General features: G+C 49.0%; 1 protein-coding gene across 28 annotated transcripts; it reads left to right on the forward strand.

The window, feature by feature from the left end:
• Positions 1–15836: 15836 nt before the first annotated feature.
• Positions 15837–23392, forward strand: LOC125550753. 28 transcript variants are annotated; one of them, XR_007301843.1, is made up of 7 exons: positions 15890–16418; positions 16481–17159; positions 17486–19361; positions 20693–21200; positions 21629–21688; positions 21814–21876; positions 22611–23391. XR_007301843.1 is itself a non-coding variant. In XM_048713836.1 (5 exons), exons 1-4 carry the CDS (start codon positions 15863–15865, stop codon positions 17487–17489), a joined length of 768 nt encoding a protein of 255 aa, XP_048569793.1. In that variant the 5' UTR covers positions 15837–15862; the 3' UTR covers positions 17490–19361; positions 20693–21947. The 28 variants fall into 28 exon arrangements, 2 of the variants coding, with proteins under 2 accessions (XP_048569793.1, XP_048569792.1); XR_007301849.1 differs by having other exon boundaries at positions 20693–20890; positions 22611–23390; XR_007301833.1 differs by having other exon boundaries at positions 20693–21688.
• Positions 23393–25320: the final 1928 nt, after the last annotated feature.

Here is a 25320-nt window from a genome sequence, read left to right on the forward strand (position 1 = left end):
TGTCTTCAGGTTGATCAGGTGCGGAGATGATAAGTTCCTCTTCAGGCTGAGCTTCAGATGGTATGATTTCTCCAGTTCCCATAAGTTTGATTGATTCACTGGATGGAACTTCATCTAGCACATTTGGCAGGTGCTCTCTTTGCGAGCCGTTAGTCTCATCGAACCGCACATCCACAGTTTCAACCACTTTATAGTGAAAGAGGTTGAAGACTCTGTAGGAGTGTGAATCCTTTCCATATCCAAGAATAAAACCTTCATGTGCTTTCGGTGCAAATTTTGAAGTGTGATGTGGATCCTTGATCCAGCACCTGGCACCAAATACTCTGAAGTAACTGACATTTGGCTTCTTGCCAGTAAGGAGCTCATAGGATGTCTTGTTGAGAATCTTGTGAAGATAAACACGGTTGATGATATGGCATGCAGTATCAATGGCTTCAGGCCAGAATTTTCTTGGAGTCTTGTATTCATCAAGCATCGTCCGGGCCATCTCAATAAGTGTTCTGTTCTTGCGTTCCACGACGCCATTCTGTTGCGGCGTGTACGGAGCTGAGAATTCATGTGTGATGCCCAAAGTATCAAGATACGTATCTAGGCCAGTGTTCTTGAATTCAGTGGCATTGTCACTTCTGATGTGCTTTATCTTGACGCCATAGTTGTTCATGGCTCGATTGGCGAAGCGTCTGAAGACATCCTGCACTTCAGTCTTGTAGAGGATTATATGCACCCAAGTATATCTTGAATAATCATCAACAATGACAAAGCCATAGAGACAAGCAGTAGTAGTAAGAGTTGAGTAATGAGTGGGACCGAAAAGGTCCATGTGGAGCAGTTCGAAGGGTTGAGTCATTGTCATGATTGTCTTCGAGGGATGCTTGGCCCTCGTCATTTTTCCTGCTTCACAGGCACCGCATAAGTGATCCTTCTTGAACTTGATGCCCTTGATGCCTATGACATGCTTCTTTCTTTCAAGAGTGTGCAAGTTCCTCATGCCAGCATGCCCTAGCCTCCGATGCCAGAGCCAGCATTCTGAAGCTTTTGCTAGAAGACATACGGCAAGTTGTGGTCCTGCTAAGGAATCTACCATGTACAAATCATCTTTCCGATACCCTTCAAAAACTAGAGACTTGTCAGATTCCATTAGGACAAGGCAACGATATTTTCCAAACATCACAATCATGTTTAAATCACAAAGCATTGAGACAGACATTAAGTTGAAACCAAGGGATTCAACAAGCATGACTTTATCCATGTTTTGATCCCTTGAGATTGCAACTCTACCTAGACCCAATACCTTGCTTTTACCAGTGTCAGCAAATGTGATGTGACTTTTGTCAGATGGACGTAAGGTTGAGTCCATAAGAAGACTTCGCTTGCCAGTCATGTGATTAGTACACCCACTATCAATAATCCATTCTGAAGCAGCTGGTGTCGTACCCTACAGTGTAGTTAGGGGGATAGGCTTCACGAAGAGAATTGTGAAGCATAAACATTTGACGAGCAAGTGGATTATGAAAGCTTAGATCAAGGTTAGGACTGATAGGGCAAGTAGCAAGCAACTCAGGAACAAAATACATAATAAGACCATTTGGGCATTTGATCTTGCGCCCTACAAGATGTTTAAGGTCCCTAGCAATAGCTTCAGACGATTTTGGTTTTCGGCTGGAGTCCTTTCCCTGCAAAAAGAGAGTTAAGCTTTCTTAGCCACCCACATCTTCAAGGGTGGCTTCGAAGCAATGAGTCTAAGTGCAGCATCTGAGAACTTTGGCTTTGGAGCCCTAGCAAAAAGTCTTGCAGGTGGACAATAGTACTCATAAGAATAAGCAGAATAGTTCTTGGTCTTATGAACATGGCGGTTTGATGAAATTCGCTCATATTCATAGGCCTGAGTAAGGTTTCCCTGCAAAACATTTGCGTTAGTGCGACTCAGGTGAGTCCTTTGTCTGTATGAAGCCTTTGGACCATATGAAGCCTGTGGTCTGGGGTTTGTCTTCTTCACTTGTGGTGTCATGACGACATTCATAGGAAGATTCTCCAAACACCTTTTCGGCACCCAGACTTTCTTCATAGGCGGCCCATTCCTGCAGTTAGTACCAACATACCTGGCAAACACTTCACCATTCTGATTCTTAAATAGTTTATAGTTTGCATCAAAGGATTCATCAATAACAATGGGATTAGCACAAGTGAAGCCAGATAGGGTGGATGGATCCACTGAAGGTTCCTTTGCAGCAACCCATGTGGTTTTGGGGTACTGCTCAGGTTTCCAGTAAGAGCCATCAGTATTCATTTTCCTTTCGAACCCAACACCCTCTTTCCTAGGGTTTCGGTTCAGGATCTGCCTTTTGAGAACATCACATAGTGTCGGATGCCCTTTGAGACTTTTGAACATCCCTGTTTCAAGCAATGTCTTCAACCTAGCATTCTCATCAGCAATAGCAGTGGCATCCTCAGCAGAGGGGTTAGTTACCACATCAGCAGTTGAAGATATTGCAATAGTAGCAGCAGTAGAACATTCAACAACAGAAGTAGTGTTATCACGCTCAATGCATTTAAGACATGGTGGTTCATATCCTTCCTGAGCGGAACTGATCTGTTTGGCGCGAAGTGACTCGTTTTCCTTTTGAAGATTTTCATGAGCCGCTCTCAATTTCTCAAGATCTTGCTTCCTTTGAAGATAATCACAGGAAAGCTTTTCATGAGTTGTTGAGTGCGTTTCATGACGACTTTCAAGTTCCTCATACTTAACATGAAGATTTTTTATGTCTTCAATTAAGGACTGAGATCGAGTCATTTCAGCGTCTAACAGGTCATCGCTTTTGTCTAATAGTTTTTGAATATGTTCCATAGCTTTCTGTTGATCAGTTGCAATTTTAGCAAGTGTTTTGTAGCTGGGTTTGGAACCACAATCAGAGTCATCTTCACTTGATGTTTGATAGTGAGTGGCGCGTGAGTTTACCTTGGCACCGCGTGCCATGAAGCAGTAGGTGGGAGTGGAGTTGTCCTTGTCATTAGCATCGGCGTTGGTGACGGAGTCATTGTCTTCAGTGTTGAAGATGGACTTGGCAACGTAGGCTGTAGCCAGACTTGCAACGCCAGAATCGGACTCCTCCTCAGACTCCACCTCTGCCTCCTCAGAAGCAGACTCCTCCTCTGAATCCATTTTCTTGCCGACAAACGCACGGGCCTTGCAAGATGAGCTCTTCTTGTGTGATGAAGACTTTGAGGAAGACTTGGAAGAAGACTTTGAGTATTTCTTCTTCTCCTTGTCATCAGAATCATACTCCTTTCTCTTCTTCTTGTTGTTGTTCTCATTGTCCCACTGCGGACACTCAGAGATGTGGTGACCAGGTTTCTTGCACTTGTGGCATGTTCTCTTCTTGTAGTCATGAGCAGAAGCTTCATCATTTCTTGAGCTGGATCGTGAAGACTTTCTGAAGTCTTTCTTCTTGGTGAATCTCTGGAACTTCTTCACAAGAATAGCAAGCTCCCTTCCAATGTCTTCAGGATCATCAGAACTGCGGTCAGATTCTTCAAAAGATGAGGAAATAGCTTTTGCCTTCAAGGCGCGAGTTCGCCCATAGTTGGGACCGTAGATGTCTCTTTTCTCAGAAAGCTGAAACTCAAGTGTGTTGAGCCTTTCAAGTATGTCAGACGGATCGAGTGTCTTGAAGTCAGGACGTTCTTGAATCATCAGTGCTAGGGTGTCAAACGAGGTGTCAAGTGATCTCAGGAGTGTCTTGACGATTTCATGCTTGGTGATCTCAGTAGCGCCGAGAGCTCGAAGCTCATTTGTGATGTCAGTGAGGCGGTCAAACGTGAGCTGGACATTCTCATTGTCATTCTCTTGAAGCGGTTGAAGAGGTTGCGAAGGACACTGGTTCTTTGATCTCTCTGGGTTGAGACGCCTTCGTTGACCTTGGAGAGCCAGTCCCGGACTTGCTTGGATGTTTCCAGAGCACTCACATGGCCATACTGTCCTTTGGTCAGATGACCACAGATGATGTTCTTGGCAGTGGAATCCAGTTGAACGAACTTCTTGACATCAGCAGCGGTGACACCTTCACCAGCCTTGGGAACGCCATTCTTGACGACATACCAGAGGTCGTCATCAATGGCTTCAAGATGCATGCGCATCTTATTCTTCCAGTAGGGATATTCAGTTCCATCGAAGACGGGGCATGCAGCGGAGACTTTAATTATCCCTGTAGTCGACATAGCTAAAACTCCAGGTGGTTAAACCGAATTACATAGAACAAGGGAGTACCTTGCTCTGATACCAATTGAAAGTGCTAGTGATCGACTAGAGGGGGGTGAATAGGAGATTTTTATGAAAGTCTTCAAAACATGAAAGTTTCGAAGACAAACGATAGAAATAAACCTATTACCATGCAGCGGAAGGTAGACTACACTAAGCAAGCCATAGTCAAGTATTCAATGAAGTGAAAACACAATGACTAATAGCAGCTAGGCAGTATAGATCAGGTAGGAAGATAGTGTGAAGCCAATCAGAACAATCAGTTACTCAGTGAAGACAAAAGATAATGCAATCATACAATGACTTCACCAGGGCCAACAGTAAGTAAAGGAATGGGAAGGACGAAACCAGTGACTCATTGAAGACAATGATTTGTTGGACCAGTTCCAGTTGTTGTGACAATTGTACGTCTAGTTAGGGAGGCTGAGATTCAACTCAGAAGACCGCGTCTTCACCTTATTCCCCTTGAGCTAAGGACACCCAGTCCTCGCCCAATCACTCTGGCAAGTCTTCAAGGTAGACTCCCAAACCTTCACAGACTTCGTTCACCGGCGATCCACAATGACTCTTGGATGCTCAGAACGCGACGCCTAACCGGCTGGAGGATTCACAGTCCTCAAGTGTAATAAGTCTTCAGATCACACAGACAGGAAGACTTCAGTGATGCCTAACACTCTTTGGCTCTGGGTGGTTAGGGCTTTATCCTCGCAAGGAATTCTCTCTCAAAGGCTTCGAGGTGGGTTGCTCTCAAATGACAAAAGCCGTACACTAACTCTGAGCAGCCAACCGTTTATGGTTGTAGGGGGTGGGCTATTTATAGCCACTAGGCAACCCGACCTGATTTGTCCGAAATGACCCTGGGTCACTAAGGAACTGACACGTGTTCCAATGGTCAGATTTCAAACACACGCGGCAACTTTACTTGGGCTACAAGCAAAGCTGACTCATCCAGCTCTGGATAAGATTTGCTCTCATTGTCTTCGCTCGAAGACATAGGATTTTGGTTGAGCATCACTTCAGTCACTCTAACTTTGTTCACTTGGACCCCACTTAACAGTACGGTGGTTCCTATGACTCAACAAAGAAGAAAAGGAGACAATGAAACAACTAAGTCTTCGCACCCCATAGTCTTCACGCAATGTCTTCTCTTGTCATAGTCTTCAATGTGAATATCTTCACATACCACCATTGTCTTCAATGTCTTCATACATTTTTAGGGGTCATCTCAGGTAGATAAACCGAATCAATGAGGGACTACTACCTGTGTTATCCTGTAATTTTCACAAACACATTAGTCCCTCAACCAGGTTTGTCGTCAATACTCCAAAACCAACTAGGGGTGGCACTAGATGCACTTACACATGCAGATCTTTGTGAAGGCTCCACCACTGCGCCAACTCAGCTGTCTGCTTGCCTACATGGCACCGCACGCATCCCCGGCCAAGGCGCGTGTCGAAACGAGGAGGAGCTGCGACGGACGGGACGGGCCTCGCCCCCGTCCCCGATAAAGCAAGAGGACACCTAAGCGGTGCATTAAATGCACCTTGTCTTGTAATACGAGGGATAACCTCATGCCACTATAGACCTTTCCACCTCCTGTGTGCCACTGTGGCAACCCCTTTTTCCTATAAAAGGAGGCCCGAGGCGACAAGGAGAGGGATTCGGCTCTTTGGAACCACACGCTGACCACAGCTAGTTCAAGAGCTCAAGAACTCTCAGAAATACACCCACCAAAGCAGGACTAGGGTTTTACGCATCCTCGCGGCCCGAACCTTGGTAAACGATCCTTGTGCTGTCTACTAGCCCTGCTCTCCTCGCAACCCTGCGCCTCGGCAACCGTAGTAGGGATTCTTGTGATCCCATAGGTGTCATTCCACACCGACATCCTTGGCGTGCCAGGTAGGGGGACGCAATTGTGAGAATCTGGTCTAGTAGTTAGCCTAGCAGTTCTTCGTCACCATGGCCCCTAAGAAGAAGACGGCCACGACGGTCGATTCGTTGGGAGCCGAACGACCCGTGCCGGTGCGGACGAGCAGCGGACCGGTCACAGACAGGACCCGGGCCGTGGCCCGCGAGCACCAGCATCGCCCAGGCAGGCGGAGCCTGGCAAGCGGCATCGTTCACGCGCCAGACGACCGGCTACACGTCGCCGGATCCAAGGACGGAGCCGGGGGCCCTGCAGGCGGCGCGGGGCCCTCCATGGGCGTCGTTGTGCCGACTCCGGGCGGCGCGGCGACCTCCAGGACACCTACACCGACGACCACCGCGCGTTCTTCCCATGGTGTGCCCGCTGAGCAGCGTCACCATGATGGTGACCCTGGGCACCGCCGTGGGAAGAGCCTTGTGCGTCATCGGCAAGATGAGGGGGTTCAGCACGCTCGCCGAAGCGCTGGCGAAAATGGCGCGCAGCCGCTGGGTCGTGACGGAGCTCCTTCTAACGTAGTTAGAAGTCGAAGCGCGCCGCGATCCACGCAGTTGTCGCCGCTGCCCACGCCAGCGGAAGCTTTGGCACGCGCACAGCTGCTCCTCGACTTACCTCCTGCTGCGGAGAAGCTCGACGAGCGGAGGGCCACCATCCGGAGCCTCGTCGATGTCGCAAACAAAGATGATCCGCGACCAGCAGGGCCCTCGGGCCAGCGCTGGGAGGACCGGGGGAGCTGCGGCCACGGTACACTCTCCTCCTCCTCGCCGGCCGCCGCGGGCGTCGGCCCGTCGCGGCGACGCTTGTGAGAACATCTCCATAGCGTCGTCCGACCCACGGACCCTCCGCGACCAGCGCCAGGTCCTTTGGGAGCGAGCTCATGAAGACGCTTGAACCACCTTCGAGCGCCGGCGTGAAACACGCTGCCAGTCGGACAAGCGGGCGGGACCTCCTATGGACCACCCGGCATCAGGGGGCCACGGCGGCCTAGCTTACGAGGTGGGCTGCCCGGCTTTTACTCGTGAGTTGAGGCAGTTCCAGTGACTGTCCCACCGCACGTTCAAGCCTGACGTCGGTGAGAAGTACACCGGCAAGACCCATCCGTCTGAGTTCCTCAGCATCTACACCATCGTGATGCAGGCCGCTGGGGCTCGCGACGACAAGGTGCTTGCCAACTATTTCCCGCTGGCGCTCAAGCCCAATGTGATGTCTTGGTTGATGCACTTGCCGGTAGATTCCATTTCTTCCTGGTCAGATCTGTGCCATGAGTTCGTTGGCTCCTTCACAGGAGGCCACCAAGCTCATGGCTAGGCCAGTGATCTGCATATCATTCCCCAGAAGGAAGGGGAGACCCTGCACAAGTACATCCAAAGATTCAGCCGGGCGCAGTACAACATCCTCGACGTTCATCCCGCCACTGTGATTAGCATGTTCCACCAGAACATACACAATCGCAAGATGCACGAGGAGCCGGCGATGACCAAGGTTAAAGATGTGGCCGAGCTCTACGTTCTGGCCGATAGGTGCGCCCGGACTGAAGAGGGAAGGAAGTGCCCCAGCGAAGACGCCAACACGAAAACCGACTCTACTGATGAAGATGCCGCCACCCCGACGAAGACGAGCCAGCATCGCAACAGGAAACGCAAAGGCAAGGCCGTGCCTGCCATTGAGGGATCTGACAATACCGGTGCCGGCAAGAAGGTCAAGGCAGACGCCCCCGGCAAGGAGATTGCCGGGTGCGCCGCCTGCCGGGCCCTGGCGGCTACCGACAAGCCAGGAAGCTCCGGCAAGCAATACTGCAAGATCCACCGCACCAAGGGCCACGACCTCCAGAACTGCCGACAAGTCGAGCTGCTTGCTGAGAAGCAAAAGGCTGAGTACGAAAGGCAGGACAAGGAGAAATACCAGGACGGTGCCAAGGGATCCGACAAGAAGCGTGGCGGCAAAGGAGGCCACCCGGGCAAGGACAACCAGCAAGAGAGGCCCGCCCGGGGCCGCGACAAGAAACAAGAAGATGACGGTCATGGCGAGGACGACGAATCTGGTGAGCAAGGGTTCCAGAAGGCTACGGAAGCCATGTGCGTCGATGGCGGCGCCTCGCTGCATACCTCTCACCGCCGGCTCAAGCAGTGGGCGCGTGAGATTACAGCAGCAGAGCCGTCGTTCGACGCTCAGAAGCCGCTGAAGTGGTCCAGCACGCCCCTCATCTTTGACGCCGAGGACCACCCTGACCGCACTACCGCGGTCGGGTGTTTTCCATTGTTGGTCTCGCCAACAATACGCAAGCTCAGGGTGAACAAGATGTTGGTTGACGGCGGGGCCGGCCTGAACCTGATCTTGCCTGCCATGATCAAAAGGTTGCAAATCCCTGATGGAGACCTCGAGGAAACGGGCACATTTCAAGGGGTCAATCCGGGGAGGAGCCAGCCGAAGGGAAAGGTCACACTTCCCGTGGCATTTGGAGGAGAGTTGAACTACAGGATGGAGAGGATCGTGTTCGACGTGGCCGAGATCCCCTTGCCCTACAACGGGATCCTCAGCCGCCCGACATTGGCCAAGTTTATGGCGACGTCATACTACGCCTACAACATGCTGAAGATGCCCGGGCCGTTGACCATCATCTCCGTCCCCTCCGACAAGAAGGACGCGTTGATCTGCACCGACCAACTCTACTGGGAAGCAGTTGCAGCAGCTGCCGTCAAGGCACCTGCTCTTGCCGCTGACGGCCCGGGAGGGAAAAAGGAGCCCGGCAAGACCCCTTGCACCCACTCCGGCAAGCGCACCTCCTCGGAGTGTTGTGCTACCGTTGAGGACGTGCCAGAGAACTCTACCGACGAGAGCAAGAGATCCAGAGCCGAGCCGCCGCAGACCAAGAAGGTGCCAGTCGGGGAGGATGGCATGGGAGGGGCCTTCATCATAGGATCCACCCTCGTCAGAAAATAGGAAGGCGCGCTCGTCACCTTCCTGCGAGCAAATGTCGACGTGTTTGCATGGCAAGCGTCTGACATCCCCGGTGTTCCCAGGGAGGTGATTGAGCACCACCTAGCTGTCTGCCCCCACGCGTGGCCCGTCAAGCAGAAGGTTAGAAAGCAGGCTTTGGAAAGGCAGGAGTTCATCACAGAGGAGATCAGGAAGTTGGAAGCGGCAGGTTTGGTGAGAGGGGTGCTTCACCCGACGTGGTTGGCCAATCCAGTAGTGGTGCGCAAGGCGAATGGGAAGTGGAGGTTGTGTATTGATTACATAGATATTAACAAGGCTTGCCCTAAGGACCCCTTCCCGTTGCCGCGCATCGACCAGATTGTTGACTTCACGGCCGGGTGTGATCTGTTATCATTCCTCGACGCCTACTCAGGCTACCACCCAATCTTCATGACAAGAGAGGATGAAGAGAAGACGACATTCATCACCCCATGTGGTACGTATTGCTTTTTACGGATGCCTTTAGGGTTGAAGAGTGCCAGCTCAACGTTTGCAAGAGCAGTCCAAATTGATTTTGAACCTCAGCTCCATAGAAATATGGAGGCCTACATGGATGACATAGTGATCAAAACCAAGGACGGGCCAACTCTTGTGCAAGACCTGGAAGAGACATTTGCTAACCTACGCAAGATCAACCTCAAGCTGAACCCTGAGCTTCTCGGATTCTTTGTGTCGCAGCATGGGATCGAGGCAAACCCAGACAAGATCAAGGCTATTGAGCAGATCGAGGCGCCCAAGCGGATCAAGGATGTGCGTCAGCTCACCAGCTACGTTGCCGCCATGAGCCGGTTCATCTCCAAGTCCGCCGGGCGCGCACTTCCCTTCTTCAAAATCTTGAAGAAGGCAAGCCCAATAGAGTGGACACCAGAAGACGAGGCAGCACTGTAGGATCTGAAGAAATACCTTTCCTCCATGCCGATACTGGTTGTGCCTAAACCACAAGAGCCGTTGTTGCTGTATCTGGCGGCGACGAATCAAGTGGTCAGCGCCGCACTGGTGGCATAGAGGGAGGTCGACGAGGAGGCAGCAATGGCGGCAGAACCAGTGGATGGCAAGCCAAAGATTCCCCCGGCAGGGCCTGGTGCCGACAAGGCACGGCCCCCGGTAGAGTCTGGTGCCACTAAGGCAATGCCCGCGCAGTCGAGTGAAGTGGTGCCAAAGAAGAAGATGATGCAGCACCCGGTTTACTTTGTCAGATCCCTCTTGCAGAGGGCTAGGTCAAGGTATTCCGGCAAAAATTGCTCTTCGGCCTCCTTATGGCCTCGAGGAAGCTGCATCACTACTTCTAGGCCCACGAGATCACTGTCGTCACCCGCCTCCCATAGCAACGGATACTGCACAACCCGGACGCAACCGGAAGGATTGTGGAATGGGCCTTGGAGCTGTCAAGTTTCGGTTTGAAGTTTGAAAGTACCTCGACAATTCAGAGCAGAGTCTTGGCGGAATTCATCGCAGAATGGACCTCGACGCCTGACGAAGAAGTCCAGGAGACCACTCTCCCTGGCAAGGAAGCAGACCGTGACTGGATCATGTACTTTGATGGGGCCTTCTCGCTGCAAGGCGCCGATGCCGGTGTGCTACTCGTCACACCCACCGGAGAACACCTCAAGTACGTGATCCAGATGCACTTCTCCAGGGAGATGTCCACCAACAACACCGCCGAGTACGAGGGATTGCTTGTCGGTCTCAGGATCGCGGCAGACCTCGGGGTTAAGAAGCTCATCGTCAGGGGCGACTCGCAGCTCGTTATCAGGTAGGTCAACAAGGATTATCAGAGCCCATTGATGGAAGCCTACGCAGATGAGGTGAGGAAGCTGGAGGAACGCTTTGACGGTATCCAGGCGGAGCACGTCCCCCGAGCGGAGAATGACATCGCCGATTACCTGTCAAAGCATTCCACATTCAAGCTACCTGTGGAACCAGGTACCTTTTTGCTGCGGTTAACTCAACCATCTGTCGAACCATCAATGGGGCAAAACAAGCAGAGGAAATCAGGTCCCGGCAAGTACTTTCCTACCGAGCCCCTGGGGCCGCCGGCAAGGGTGCTGCCGTGGACACTGAGCCCGCACAAGAGCGACTGGCTCCGATAGGGCGTCAAGCCCTGCCATAGAGACAGTCGCTCTCATGGCGTAAGAAATGCCTTTGGTCCTTACTGTCGAGCCCCAGGCTCCGTCATGGGCGCAGCATACCGTCCACTTCCTCCAAACAGGGGAGCTTCTTGAGGAGCAGGAAGAAGCAGAGAAAGTAGCCCGTCGGTCCGCCCTGTACCAGTTCGTCGATGACGTCCTGTACCGGAGGAGGCCAAACGGTGTGAAACTCAAATGCATCCCCCGGGAGAAAGGACTAGAGCTGTTGGCGGAGATACATGGAGGCATATGTGGCTCCCACATAGGGTCAAGGCCCTTGCCGGGAAGGCATTCCGGCAAGGTTTCTTCTGGCCCACCGCCCTCCAGGATGCGACGGCACTAGTAACCAAGTGTGAAGCGTGCCAGTTCCATTCAAAGAAGCTTCATCAGCCGGCTCAAGCCCTTCAAACAATCCCTCTCTCCTGGGCATTCTCGGTCTGGGGGCTCGATATACTGGGCCCTTTCCCCCGCGCTGTCGGGGGTTTTGAGTACTTGTACGTTACAATCGACAAGTTCACAAAGTGGCCGGAAGTGGAAGCAATGAGGAAGGTGACTGCTCAGTCAGCCGTCAAGTTCTTCAAAGGATTGGTCTGCCGTTTTGGTGTGCCAAACAAAGTCATCACCGACAACGGCACGCAGTTCACAAGCAACACCTTCATGCATTACATCCAAGACCTCGGCAGCAATGTCTGTTTTTCTTCCGTGGCACATCCATGGAGCAACGGCCAAGCGGAGAGGGCAAATGCTGAAGTGTTGCGAGGCCTAAGAACAAAGACCTTGACAAGCTGCACAAGAGTGGAAGGCGCTGGATTGTTGAGTTGCCGGCGGTTCTTTGGTCGATCAGGACAACGCCAAATCGAGCCACTGGCCAGACACCTTTTGCCCTAGTATACGGGGCAGAAGCAGTTCTCCCCATGGAACTCATATACGGGTCACCTCGAGTGCTCTCTTATGATGAGCTTGAGCAAGAGCCGTTGCGCCAAGATGACGCGACGACGCTCCTTGAGGAAGATCGTCTTCGGGCGGCTGTGAGAGCGGTACGCTACCAGCAAGCCTTGCGCCACTATCATAGCCGCAAGGTTCATGCCCAAAGCCTCGAGGAAGGCGACCTTGTTCTTTGGCGCGTTCAGTCGGCCAAGAATTCCAACAAGTTGACGCCGAAGTGGGAAGACCCTTATTGGGTAATGCGAGTCACCAGGCCCGGCGCAGTCCGCCTGGAGACCGAAGATGCCGTCCCAGTGAGCAACTCCTGGAACATCGAGCATCTTCGCAAGTTTCATCCATAAGGCGCGGCTTGCCGGGCCTCCCGGCAAGCCACCTTTTGTACAAGCTTTGCCGACAAGGCATGTGACCCTTTGTACAAAGCCAGGCGTAGACCCTAAGCATAAATAAATGAAGCGCTGGCGCCCTAAGTTATAGCATGCATGCTAGGTCGAGTCTCTTCCTTGGTCAGGGTTGGTAGAGCTTAGCGGCGACTAACCCCTAGCCTAGAGGTCGAGTGTGCGTCTGTCTGTTCCTTTTTTGTCCTTCTTTGGTTCGCAGGACACATGAGCACTTCTGATGAGCTACTCGGAAAGAAGGAAACGGACTGACGCCCCGACCCCGGCAAGCCAGAGTTGCCGGGGGCTGCAAGTATAAGGATCCAACCGCGACAAGATGAGATTACCAAGGGCTGCAGATCCAGATAAGTCTTTTATCCTCTGTCATGCATTTCGGAACCGGACTGGGGCATGTGAAACCTCGTTTTTATCTCTAGGCTGTCGTGCTCCCCTTTTTCCTATACCTAGGGATTATTCCCTAGGTCCGGATTTGGTCGTAGCCGCGGCGGCAAGGGGGTGGGACGAGGAGCCTAAATCCCACTTCATCCCTGCCTCCGCCAAGAGAGTGAGAACGGTTGAGTGGAGTGGGGGTGGCAAGGCCGGTTGCCAGGCGAAAAACGTTTATCTTAAAACAATAATAAGGATTCGCTCCTTGTCACGGGGTTTACCCACGAACGAAAAACTCGGCAAGCATCCCTTTTTCATTAAAAAGATCCCATATAGGTATAGTTCGTGCGAGATGAAAAACATGAGCAAGGGGATTACAAGTTTTAAATTTAACAAAGGCCCACAGGCTTACAAACTAAAAAAGAGATAAGATGCCCGTAATCCCTTTCTTGTCCCTCTCCTCAGGAGGCAGGTCAAGGAGGCGAAAGGGCAAAAGGGACGCCTAGGTGAGCTACGAGCAGCAGAAAGTATCAAGAGAACATCTCGGTGGCCACCCACGGGCGGGCCGGTGATGACGGTGCCGGAAAAGGAGCTGGAAGACGAGGCGGCAGGACCGGCAATACGCGATGAAGGCGTCGGTGCCCGCGTACTCCGAGTTGACGGCCTTGCCGCTCGCCCTCTTCCTCTTCCACAGCCTCCAGACGCCAGCCGCCCAAGGAGATAGCCCCGCAAGGTTCAAGGAGCTTCTGGCCCTGCCCCCGGACAACTTCTGCCGGAGGAGCGGCCAGGTGCAGATGCTGCTGCTGCCGCACCCGCCCAGGCGCGGGGCGTCCGACGCCTAGTCGGACTCGTCCCCGCTGTCCGCCCCGTTGTCCTCCTCATCGCTGTCGCTCGAGGACGAGCTTCCATCGTCAGAATCTCCATCAGAGGAGCTCTCCACACAACATTTCAGACGAGTTCCCAAGTCTCCGAAGACCTTGACGGAGAGCAGGTCGTCCTCCATTAACTTGAAGTAGAGGATGAGCCCCGCCGTCAGGCTGTGAATGCGGGCAAACGTCTTCCATCCATGGCGGAGATACATAACTCGAGGAGCCGGGAAGTCGACGTCGACCCATGTGCCCCCGTTCCCGCAGCCCCTCATGTGCAACCTAAGGGTCTGGGGCGGGGCACGCTCCATCACCCGAGAGAACGGAGTGGGAAGACGACGACGACGACGTGGGGGGCCGGCGGAGCCTGATGAAGAACTCGCAAGGCTTGTCTTCAACGTGGCCCTCCATCGGGAAGGGCATCATTGGCAGGGCGAGGCTGGCGCGCCGCCCCGTCCTCCTCTTCCCCGAGCGCTACGGCCTCTGCCCCGGCCTCGCCCACGGCCTCGCCCCTCCCCCTTCCCCTCGCGGTCAGTTGCACCACCACGGGTTCAGGAGGGGGAGGGACGCGTTGTCGAGCGGCGACCCTCGCCGCGACCGTCGAAGGACCAGGGTTCCCTTTCTCCATGGCGGATGAGATGAAGGAGCAAAAGCAGAAAGAGATAGAAGATGGAATAATGTGGGGTGCCGTTTCCCCCTTTCTCCTCTTTATAAAGGAATGGGGTTGAGGCTCGGCCGCCCCGCTCGGCCAATCCAGACACCGGAGGCGCAGGGAATCAGGACCGACCCGCCGCCCAACCAGCGGCGGCCCGGTTTCTCGCCTCCACCGTTTGCCACCACAAGGACGCGTGGTAGACGTGCAAAACTGAGGGGACGGGTGAGGCGACCTCTCCCCACCCCGTGATCGTGGGGAGTGGACGCCTTGAAGACCGCACCCCGACTCCGCTCAGTAAATGAGCCGTGCCTCCATGCCTCCCTCTTTTTACGGGGAAGACGCGAGCCGCCTCTTTACTACGATGTGACACATGCGTGTGGAAACCGTCCCACGCATGTCGCCCACGTCATGCACACCCCTCCACGCCGCGCCTCGCGCGCGGGTCGTGGAAGGCGGAGCGCGCGAAGAATCTTACCACGGTAAAAACCGCCCCACCTGCCCGCGCACCGTTTTGGGCCTGGCCCAACAACGCGTCGCGCTTATGTGTGGCCCAGACCCCGGGGCTCCTGTTGGTGTACAAAAATAGGGGTGCATCTTTGTACCCCTATTCCTGTGCACGGGCAGTCAGAGCCGCGCTCACGGCCACACCAAGCAAAACGAGGGAGGTGAGCCAAGGTAAGATCGAAGCCCAAGGCAATCAAAGCAACGCCAAGGCCAAGACCACAAAAAGCAGAGGGACGAAGCAAGTTCCCCCGGCAAGACCCTTGCCGGGTGGTCTCAACGGCCCCGACAAGATTCTTGTCGGGGCAGCTCGCCCCACACCAACAGAGCGAGCCACCCTTGAGCCCACGGCCCCCAGTGCCATCATCAGCATGGGGCCAGGACTCGGAAAGGCACCCTTGTGGTGGCATATAGATTTTTATGAAGACATATTCAAGATCAGATTAGAAGACGACGATTCTCGGCAAGATCCTTGCCAAGGAAGGCCACCAGACCCCCGGCAAGATCCTTGCCGGGGACGACAACACGCCACGGCGAGACCCTTGCCGGGCCATCCGGCAAGGCCCTCGCCAAAGACGCCGGCAAGGCCACCGCCAAGCCCATGTCGACCAAGCTTCCACCGCCGTTCACATGCAGATGCCAGCCCAACCAGCTGGGCAGGCACCTGCGTGGCAACATGCAGCTTTCAGGCCAACTCATCAAGCGCCAGCGTGGCGACATGCAGATTTTTGTGAAGGCTCCACCACTGCGCCAACTCATCTGCATGCCTGCCTACATGGCACCGCACGCATCCCCGGCCAAGGCGTGTGTCGAAACGAGGAGGAGCGGCGACGGACGAGACGGGCCTGCCTACATGGCACCGCACGCATCCCCGGCCAAGGCGTGTGTCGAAACGAGGAGGAGCGGCGACGGACGAGACGGGCCTCCCTGCCTACATGGCACCGCACGCGTATTGGGGAAAAGAGAGGGAGAGAAATGGAGCTCGTCCTCCCCCACATGCCGCCTCCTCATCTCCCCAAAGCCGCCGCCGCCGCCCCCCGCGCCGCCTACTCGCCCTCATCTCCTACCCGTCTGGCTCGTCGGAGCAGCGGCCGGCAGAGAGCTGCGGTGGTCCGCACTGGAGAAGCAGCAGCGGCCGACGGCGGCGGACACGATGGCCGTCACGGGCAGAGCAGCGCGAACCCGGCGCGGCTGCCGGGCACCATCTGGAGAGCCGGTGGCCGGTGGTGCGCGATCTGGGCGATTTGGAGGCGAGGCGACAAAGTTGACTAGGACGTCGACGGAAATCTTCATCGTGCCGCTTGGAGAGGTGCTCGTCCGGCTCGTCGACGATCCCCTCTTCTCGACGGATCCGCGATGGAGGTGCTCGAGGAGGAGCTTCTTCTCTGGATGCCATGGAGATCGTCAAGGTGCTCCCCCACTCCCCCTCCCTCTGTCTGGGTATTTGTACTGACCGCCTCCGTCCTCGCAGCGCCTGAGATCACCGGCCCGAGCAAGGTGCCACCGAGTACTGCTCCTAGGTCCTCGCAGCTAAGACACATACCCTCTACAGTTAGATTGGTACAATGATCTCTGACTTGGTGACTTGTGCTACATCTGAATTTTGCAAGTAATTGAAAATCTGATCTCTCCTGTTGTACTGCGAGCTAGAAAGGTGGGTATCTTAATTCAGAATGTTATTAGAATCTTATGGACTGCCATTTACTTGCACAACATATGCAGTCATCTTATTTGATCCTTCACTGTCATATCACGTCAGGCTGGGGGAATTGTAACAGGAAAAAACCTGGGTTGTCTCTCCTGATTGCAATGATTTTAGCCCACAATTTTCATTTGATTGATGTTCTGAAGTAGCTTACTCAAGTCCAGGTTCTCCAATGATGTGCAGAACTCTTGCAGGCACCTTTGTAATTGCAAAAATTAAGACAAGCTATGAAGGGACCTTTTCTTGATCCCTTCATAGCTTGTCTTAAGTTTTGTTATGAATCTGTTCTTGCACTAATATCATATCATCCTAAATGTGAAACCCAGCTACATGAACTAAAATTTCTCATATCGAAAGAGTCGAGAAGGGAAGCTACTCAATATTATGTTAGGCACTTTGTCATGGTTCGTCCTCAGAAGCTTCTATACATCGCCATTGGTAGCTGGTACGCATTTCGGATCTTTGTTATGGAGGGAATTCTCTCGCTGATCTTTTCCATTTGATGTAATTCATATGGTCATATACTCTGGTTTAGTGGTTGAAATTAGGACTGCTAAATATACTTAACTCGGTTACTCATTAGGAGTGCCAAATATACTTTATCATGCAGAACTTCTTGCCATAATACAACTATGTAATATATATACGATAATATGATAGTTCGTCCTGATGTTTACACTCGCATGATGGTTTCCTTTAGTGTTGTAATTGAAGTTACTCATCAGTGTCTTGGTTATACTGAAGTTTGCCATCTTTCTGAAATATATGCAGTTGACTGTTGCAAGGACACGAACCATATCACAGTTGCAAGAGAGAATTCACTTAAGATATTATCATCGGGTTTGAAGGAAAGATGTTGCATGGCCCTCTTGTTTCAATTGTGTCCTGGTAGTGATTTAGAGGGCACTGACATCAAAGGTAATGAATCTCCATTTTGGTTTTTGGTATTCTTCTCAGGTATATAATAAATTGTTCGGTTCCTCCAATTTTCTTCTTGTTATTTTTCTGAACACAGTCGCCCCTTCCCCAGTTCTGTAAGGATGTGCGGTTTCTGTTGATGGCCTCGTGGTTGATTGCAGCTTGACGGAACACAGTTTCATCAATAAATATGTCCGTGTTGCTACCCTGAGAGTTAGCTTGTTTGGTAGTTGACTCATGATAGTTCTTTTCCTTTTAAACTGATTTTTGATCAGTAGTTGATAAACCATGTGCAAGATTGGGAGATTAAATAAAGAGCTAGGCTGAGGTTTCACCGCTCAGCCTATCAGTTTGTGTTTGGCTGACAGAAACAATATTGTTTGGTTTATACAATGATTACCTGACAAGTTCATCTTCCTCTTTGCAAATATTACATAATAAGTAATGGGACTGCTATCTTTAATTCTTTCATGGCAATCAGGCTAGGCACATACAAGAGCGCACACCTCCGCCTTAGGAGTAAGAGGCGTGTGACATGTGTTTTAGTTTCTAATAGAAACACAAAATATGTCTATTTCGCTCGTTAGATAATTGTTTTTCATTGTGTGCACGCGTTGCACACTCATGTCATGACCGTGAATGGAAATGCACAAAGCAAATGCATTATGACCCGATGTTGTAATTTATAGCACCTATTGGTCTGGTAAGATATGCGTTGTTGCAAATACAGAAATCCAACACAATAATGTGCGGGAGAATAGCGCCTCCTTGCGCGTTCCACCTCATCGTTTTTTACTGTGCTAGCGAGAGAGAGAAAAACTGAGAGGGTAAAAAGGGGTGGACACTACCTAGCGGGGACGCAATTGGGCGAGAGGAGGAGGCGCTTCTCCTGCTAGATCCGTGGCCATCACGTCGCCATCGACATCCACCCTCCTCAACAGATCGATCGACCGGACGCGTCGTGATGTCTCTCTTTGTTGCGGATTCATGTGTGTTGTATGTTCAATCCAACCCTTACTGCAGGGCCTAGCGAAGGGAATGAAGAGGCACACCCTCAGCCACGACTCTGTCCTTCAGCTACAAAAGCTAGATAGATTGTAATCAGTTGCGTGATTGAAACAACATTTAGGTCATCACAAAGGGCTCAAAATGTTATTAAGCCAAACCATTGATTTTGTGTTATTACAATATTATGTATTAGTGATGTGATGTGATTCGCCATGTCCAGCTCATCCATTTGGATCTAAGTTCAACTGGCTAAAAAAGAAGCTAGATTTGGTACAAGTGTTTTTTGGGAGATATGTCCATGATAATCGTAGTAATCTTAGTTCTTGGCCTTTCATTTGGGAAAAAAGCTAGATCTATTCATGATAATCGTAGTTCTTACCTTTCATTATTTATCTTTAGGTATGCAAAGAGGTTGGCTTTGGTACAAGTCTTTTTTGGTAGATTAGTTACACTGAAATTCGATAAACATTTGCTGAATATACAGTATCACATGAATCCTTGTATTAGCTTGTTTCCAAATGCTCAGATTTATGAGAGGAGGATTTTAGATGGTTCAAATGTCCTGCCTCCTAGCTATAACAAGGATTATACATGCCTCTTGTTTGGCAGCTACACTCTTATAAATGACAGGATGGAAGGGAAGACAAGGAGGGCACAGGAAACAGTTGACAAAACATGGTTGAAGTTGTTGTTCTGCACCTCATCCAAACCATCTTTAGATGTATGTCTTGAGCTGAACCCTCACTTTTCTTGCAACCTTGGTATATCATGCCTCGATGTCCTTGGTAGTTATTAATTTGTTTCTATATTAAGTGACTTCGCTGATATAACATGGCATCTTTAGAAGCTTATAGGGTCTTCCTTTCTTGTATTACATGTCGCATAACCTTCATTGATAGAAAGGTGATCACGCAATACTTTGTGTTCAACAATCCAGTTGTTACCTGTGTATATCTTGTGTTCTGTTAACTCCATCAATCTGGGTTTATGAAAATCCAGTTCCCTGTGTATATTTGTCAGCAAGTCCACTGTCATCTATTTCCTTGTTTAATAGATAATGTTACATATTTTTTTGCAAAACTGAGAACATTAAGTAGATGACATGAAAGATGAAACATAGCTCTATGAGAGTTGTTGGCCACCACATGTACTCCCTTTTTGGTAGTATTTTCTTTTACCTTCAGAGCTGAAAAGTGATGTTGTGCTAGTTGTAAGCTGACACAGAATCAACTTCAGTTTGCTAAAGAAAATTCTCCTTTTCTTTTTGTTTAATGCCGATCTTTATAAAGCACACGTGATGATGTTTAATCAGTTTGACTTTGACCATACTTTCATGTGATCCCTCTAGGTGTGCTTTTCTTTTCCTCCTTATCATTTTATTAGTAGTTTAGGTTGTAGATTTTTCCTGTTTTTGACAGTACCTTGGATGGCTGCCAAATTTGCACCATTTTGTAGCATTTTTGAACCCATGCTCGTGAATTTTTTTTAAGTTGGTTTGGTTATGCACATTTAGTGTACTGTAATGCAAACCACATGTATGCATATTAGTCTGATATGACTAATGCTTGTTGTCCAAGGAGTACTGAGTTTATTGCATATACAGTTTCTTTATAACATGTGGCTTTTTGTGTGGTCATGAACAAATGTGTGTCTACTTCTTGGAGTCATCCATGTGGTTCACTTGTCTCTGTTATGTTGTTTGTAATTAAGATTTGCAAGGGCATGTGCTATTTTGCCTCATGCGTCTCTCTCGCGTCCCTCTCGTCGTCGGCTTTGTGCCTCACGATTCCCGATTAGAGAAGATTGGGAGAATGTCATTATGTCAGTTCAATTGGAGAATAGAATGATGGTGATTACTGATTAGGACAGAATGTCATTATCTCAGTACAATTAGAGAACAGGTGGATTGTGCATGAACCGATTAGTTGTGGAGTTTTAGGAAACAAAAGAGATGTCTTTTTGTGCCTGCTTGTGAGTTTTTGTGGTATGAAAAACATGTACGATGAACTTCTTTACTGAAATAATAGTTATATGTTTCTTTTCTACGTCTAGAAATGCTCTTACTATGCACTAGAAGGCGCATCGAGAAGGCGCAGATCTACTCGATGCACGCTTCTGATGGATCGGTGCCTTCACCTCTTATAGTTTGTTCACCACATGATATGCCAAACACATTTTTTGATGGAATCTGGATGGTGTTGCACCTCGGCTTAGCGATGAACAAGGCGGTGCGCTCATGTTGTCTCCCTGGTATGGCCCCTCTCACTTCTGCAGCATTTATCTCAACTTATAAATATCCCGCGTTCTTAAGCTTTTGGTCATACTCAATTCTTTTGCCTATTTTCCATGGAAACATCCGATCGGCATATCAGGGCTTGTTAATCTTGCAATGAGGCGCAGACCAATGGGCACTACAGCAGTATAATGGGAGACAGAGGTCCTGATAGAGTATAAGTAGTTCATTAATTGAATATATTCAGGGGTGATATGCCTTGCATTATGTTTGGCGCATGCATGTGTGGAACACTGTATGTCCAGTTGCTGATGATAAAAAACCAAGGTAATTGTAACTAAGCTAGATGAACTTACTGGCAAAGTATATCATCTGAAAGGATGGCAACCACACAACCTGATTTCTGTGCTAAGCAAGCTTTATCAAACCCTTGAATGCAATGTATGAGATCTGTCCGGCATATAAACAATGCACTTGCTGCAATAAAATAAATCTCTTAAATATTCTTAAAGGATGTAAGAAGAAGAACCTAAAATATCAGTCTTTGTGTTGTATCCAAGTCATTGGATTGGAAATGGTTAGAAAACTATCAGATGATTTTAATTGCACACTGTCCAATAGACGTAACAAGACTAGGTACTTAGGTTGGTCAATATAACTCATTTTGTCATTCTATCGACTATAACTATTAATTATGATTCATTTCAATCATGTTTATACACAGCAAGCTTGTGCTGATAAAAGTCCTATGTCAGCTGATGGAGCACTTGCAGGTTCAAGTTTGTTTAAGATCATCGTGGAGTCACATTTGAAGGGTACAAACCTTTTCATTTGAAGTTGCCCTGCCCTCGAAGACATTGATAATTATGCTTATAGAGTGTTTCATCTGTTGTTCTCATGTTGTGCTACATACTGACTGCGCTTCTTTTCTTTTACATAGTTGCTGTTGATTCTGCATTTGAGGATAATGATGATGCTGAATACTTTCGTGTTTCTGTTTCAAGTATGTTGAAATTTTTAATAAATATTTCCTATTCAGAGCACCCTCCACTTGGTGGCTCCTTCATTTATACTAATGAAGTACTTCTTGGTGCACAATGTGATGAGCAATTGGCCTTGTATGCTCTGATTGCACGCGTAGCTGCTGACACCACCATACCCTTGAGCAATTGTTTTCTGAGTGATTTGCATGGCTAAGTCAGGTCTCCTTCTTAGCTTCATCTTGTGACTTATCTTGGTTCAAAATTACCTATGTGTCCCTGCTATAATAGCCTTCTTTCCATGATAATGATCCCACTCATACATTGGAGAAGATGTATTGGCTGTTTTCTTAGCTGAAAACAATGAGAGAATCTATCACTATGGCATTTCAATTAAATGAATTAATGTCTGTACATCAAGATTACCAGCCATGTCCTAATTTATTCAGGCGAAGGAGAAACACTGCTTGTAGATAATTCAAAGCTTCCTTCTTTGTACTTATGTTTTCATTTTTTTATAAACTATTTGCAGTTCCATCTACTTCTCATAGTTTCTGCAATTTTCAAATTTGAATTGTGTTATAGGCTTTAGTTCTTATAACATATGGTACTCGATTGATCATCGTGTATATTGTGTAAACATAAAATGATGCACTGAATGCACTATGCTCTTTCCAATTGTTAATTGTGTTTTTCTCTATCCGCTAAGATAAAAATCACAACTCAAAGTTTTAACAATTAGTTATTTTTGTCACAGATTTCTGAGGCTTTACAGTATGGATTCACCAATGCAGTTGAAGTAGCTCAACATCCTGTAGTTACATTTTTTCATGGTAGTAATGTTTGCTTAATGGTGGCTTAATAGAGCTAGATGTTTGCTAGAATACATTAAACGCCTCATTTTATACCTGGTAATGTATGTGTCATCGCATGTTCATACAAATGTAGTCTGCTAATGAGTTCACATGTCATGGAGCTGACAAAAACGACTGCCAGATGAGTGTCCTACCCTGGCCTGACCAGTACATAGTAGAAGGACAGTACATGATATATATAGGAAAGTGAAAGAGGCGCATCCCACCCGGTACCGCCCCAACTTCCTCTCAGGCGGCGCACCAAGAGTGCGCCCCAACTACTAGTATCTAGTATATGTATACACTAGGAAATATGCCCGTGCGTTGCAACGGGAGAAAACTTTCATATTCTCACACAACCTTCTTATTTAACAACTTAGGGACATATAAAAACTTGTGTGATGTAGTATAAAATTTCAAGGTGAGATTGTTCCTATCATAATTGCAAGCTAGTTGAGTTGGCTTTGTCCGTCGGTACAATAGGGAAGGTTCATAGTTCAATCCCCTCGCGCCCTTAATTTTTTGTTGCTTGTCAGTGTGATAGAAAAAGAAATGCATCGTAGGCCCAGTTGGGGATAAATAAATAAAAATGGGAAACTACGTGTGGAATGGGTGAAACAAAATCTATACGTATATTTTTGCTTTTTCTTGGGGCAGCTGTGTGGGAGCTACTATATGATGCTAGTTGTGTCAAATAGCACGTGGAAGGCACAGCCGATCGCATTTGGGCCAGCTACTGCCAGGCACTGATATGATCTGTGTTTACAAGGCATGCGTAATAATTCAAAAAACGACTAGTTGAACAATCGAACACATGACCTTAAAGACTCGACCAGATGTTGTTGGCCATGGCAACAAATGCCTACTGCTAACCAATGGCCAACGTGAATATTAAAGAACATGTCGCAACATTAGATTTAATTTTTTTTGATTTTTTAAATATGAATTGCCGAATATTTTTGGAAAATATAACATTTTGATATTACAAACAATATTTTTAATATTCCACCCATTTTGGAAAAACATGAACAAAATTTGAAGCAACATCATTTTCTGAAGACATGAACCTTTGATAACAACACAATCATTTTTTGAAGTTCTACCGACTTCTGAAAATGGAACATGTTTTGAACATTCAGAACAATGTTATAAAATGTGTTTTTAAACACGGACATTATTGAATTTCCGAACATTTTACTAAAACAAGAAAAAAATTTGAATTTTGAATATTTTTAAAAATGTATTTTTTGGGAATCCCGAACAATTTTCGAAAACACGAAAAAAATATGTCCTGAATTTCGAAAGAAAATCAGAACGAGAGAAAAATATATTTTTTCCAAACATTTTTAAAAACGGGAACACAATATTTAATTGTAATATTTTTCGAAAATTTTACAAAAATAAAATGCTGATTTAAAAAAATTATTACAAAATAAGTGAAAATAAAAATAAATTTGGAAGAAAAAACGAAACAGGCTTGCACAGATTTGGGGTCCCTATGTGAATCTCTGACTATCTGTCGCGTAGGGCGACAGATAGAGTTTTTGCAGCTTCATGAGCGAGCAAATAAGTGGGCTGGCTTGGCTGGGCCACAGGGTCCGCGGCCCAAGTCAAAAATCTGGATTGTAATATAAAAAACAGACAGACAGACAAAAATTTAGTACCACCTCGGATAGAAAAATAAATTCGACGGTGAACGGATGAAAATTTTGGCGAAACGCACCTTGCTTTATTACTAGGTATAGATGGAATCGATTTAGATGAAGTTGTTGGGGAACATAGTAATTTTAAAAAAAATTCCTACGCACACGCAAGATCATGGTGATGCATAGCAACGAGAGGGGAGAGTGTTGTCTACGTACCCTCGTAGACCGAAAGCGGAAGCGTTAGCACAACGCGATTGATGTAGTCGTACGTCTTCACGGCCCGACCGATCAAGCACCGAAACTACGGCACCTCCGAGTTCTAGCACACGTTCAGCTCGATGACGATCCCCGGACACCGATCCAGCAGAATGTCGGGGAAGAGTTCCGTCAGCACGACGACGTGGTGACGATCTTGATGTTCTACTGTCGCAGGGCTTCGCCTAAGCACCACTATAATATTATCGAGGACTATGATGGAGGGGGGCACCGCACACGGCTAAGAGATCAATGATCAATTGTTGTGTCCATGGGGTGTCCCCCTGTCCCCGTATATAAAGGAGCAAGGGGGGAGGCGGCCGGCCTAGGAGGAGGGCGCACCAAGGAGGAGTCCTACTCCCACCGGGAGTAGGACTCCTCCGTCCCTTATTGGGGTAGGAGAGAAGGAAAGAGGGGGAGAGGAACAAGGAAAAGTGGGCTGCACCCCTTGTCCAATTCGGACCAGAGGGGGGGCGCGCGCCTCCTTTCTTTTGGCCTCTCTCCTCTATTCCCGTATGGCCCAATAAGGCCCATACACTCCCCGACGAATTCCCGTAACTCTCCGGTACTCCGAAAAATATCCGAATCACTAGGAACCTTTCCGATGTCCGAATATAGTCGTCCAATATATCGATCTTTACGTCTCGACCATTTCGAGACTCCTCGTCATGTCCCCGATCTCATCCGGGACTCCGAACTCCTTCGGTACATC

The sequence above is a fragment of the Triticum urartu genome, chromosome 4, assembly GCF_003073215.2.
Source record: "Triticum urartu cultivar G1812 chromosome 4, Tu2.1, whole genome shotgun sequence".
NCBI classification, from domain to species: domain Eukaryota; kingdom Viridiplantae; phylum Streptophyta; class Magnoliopsida; order Poales; family Poaceae; genus Triticum; species Triticum urartu.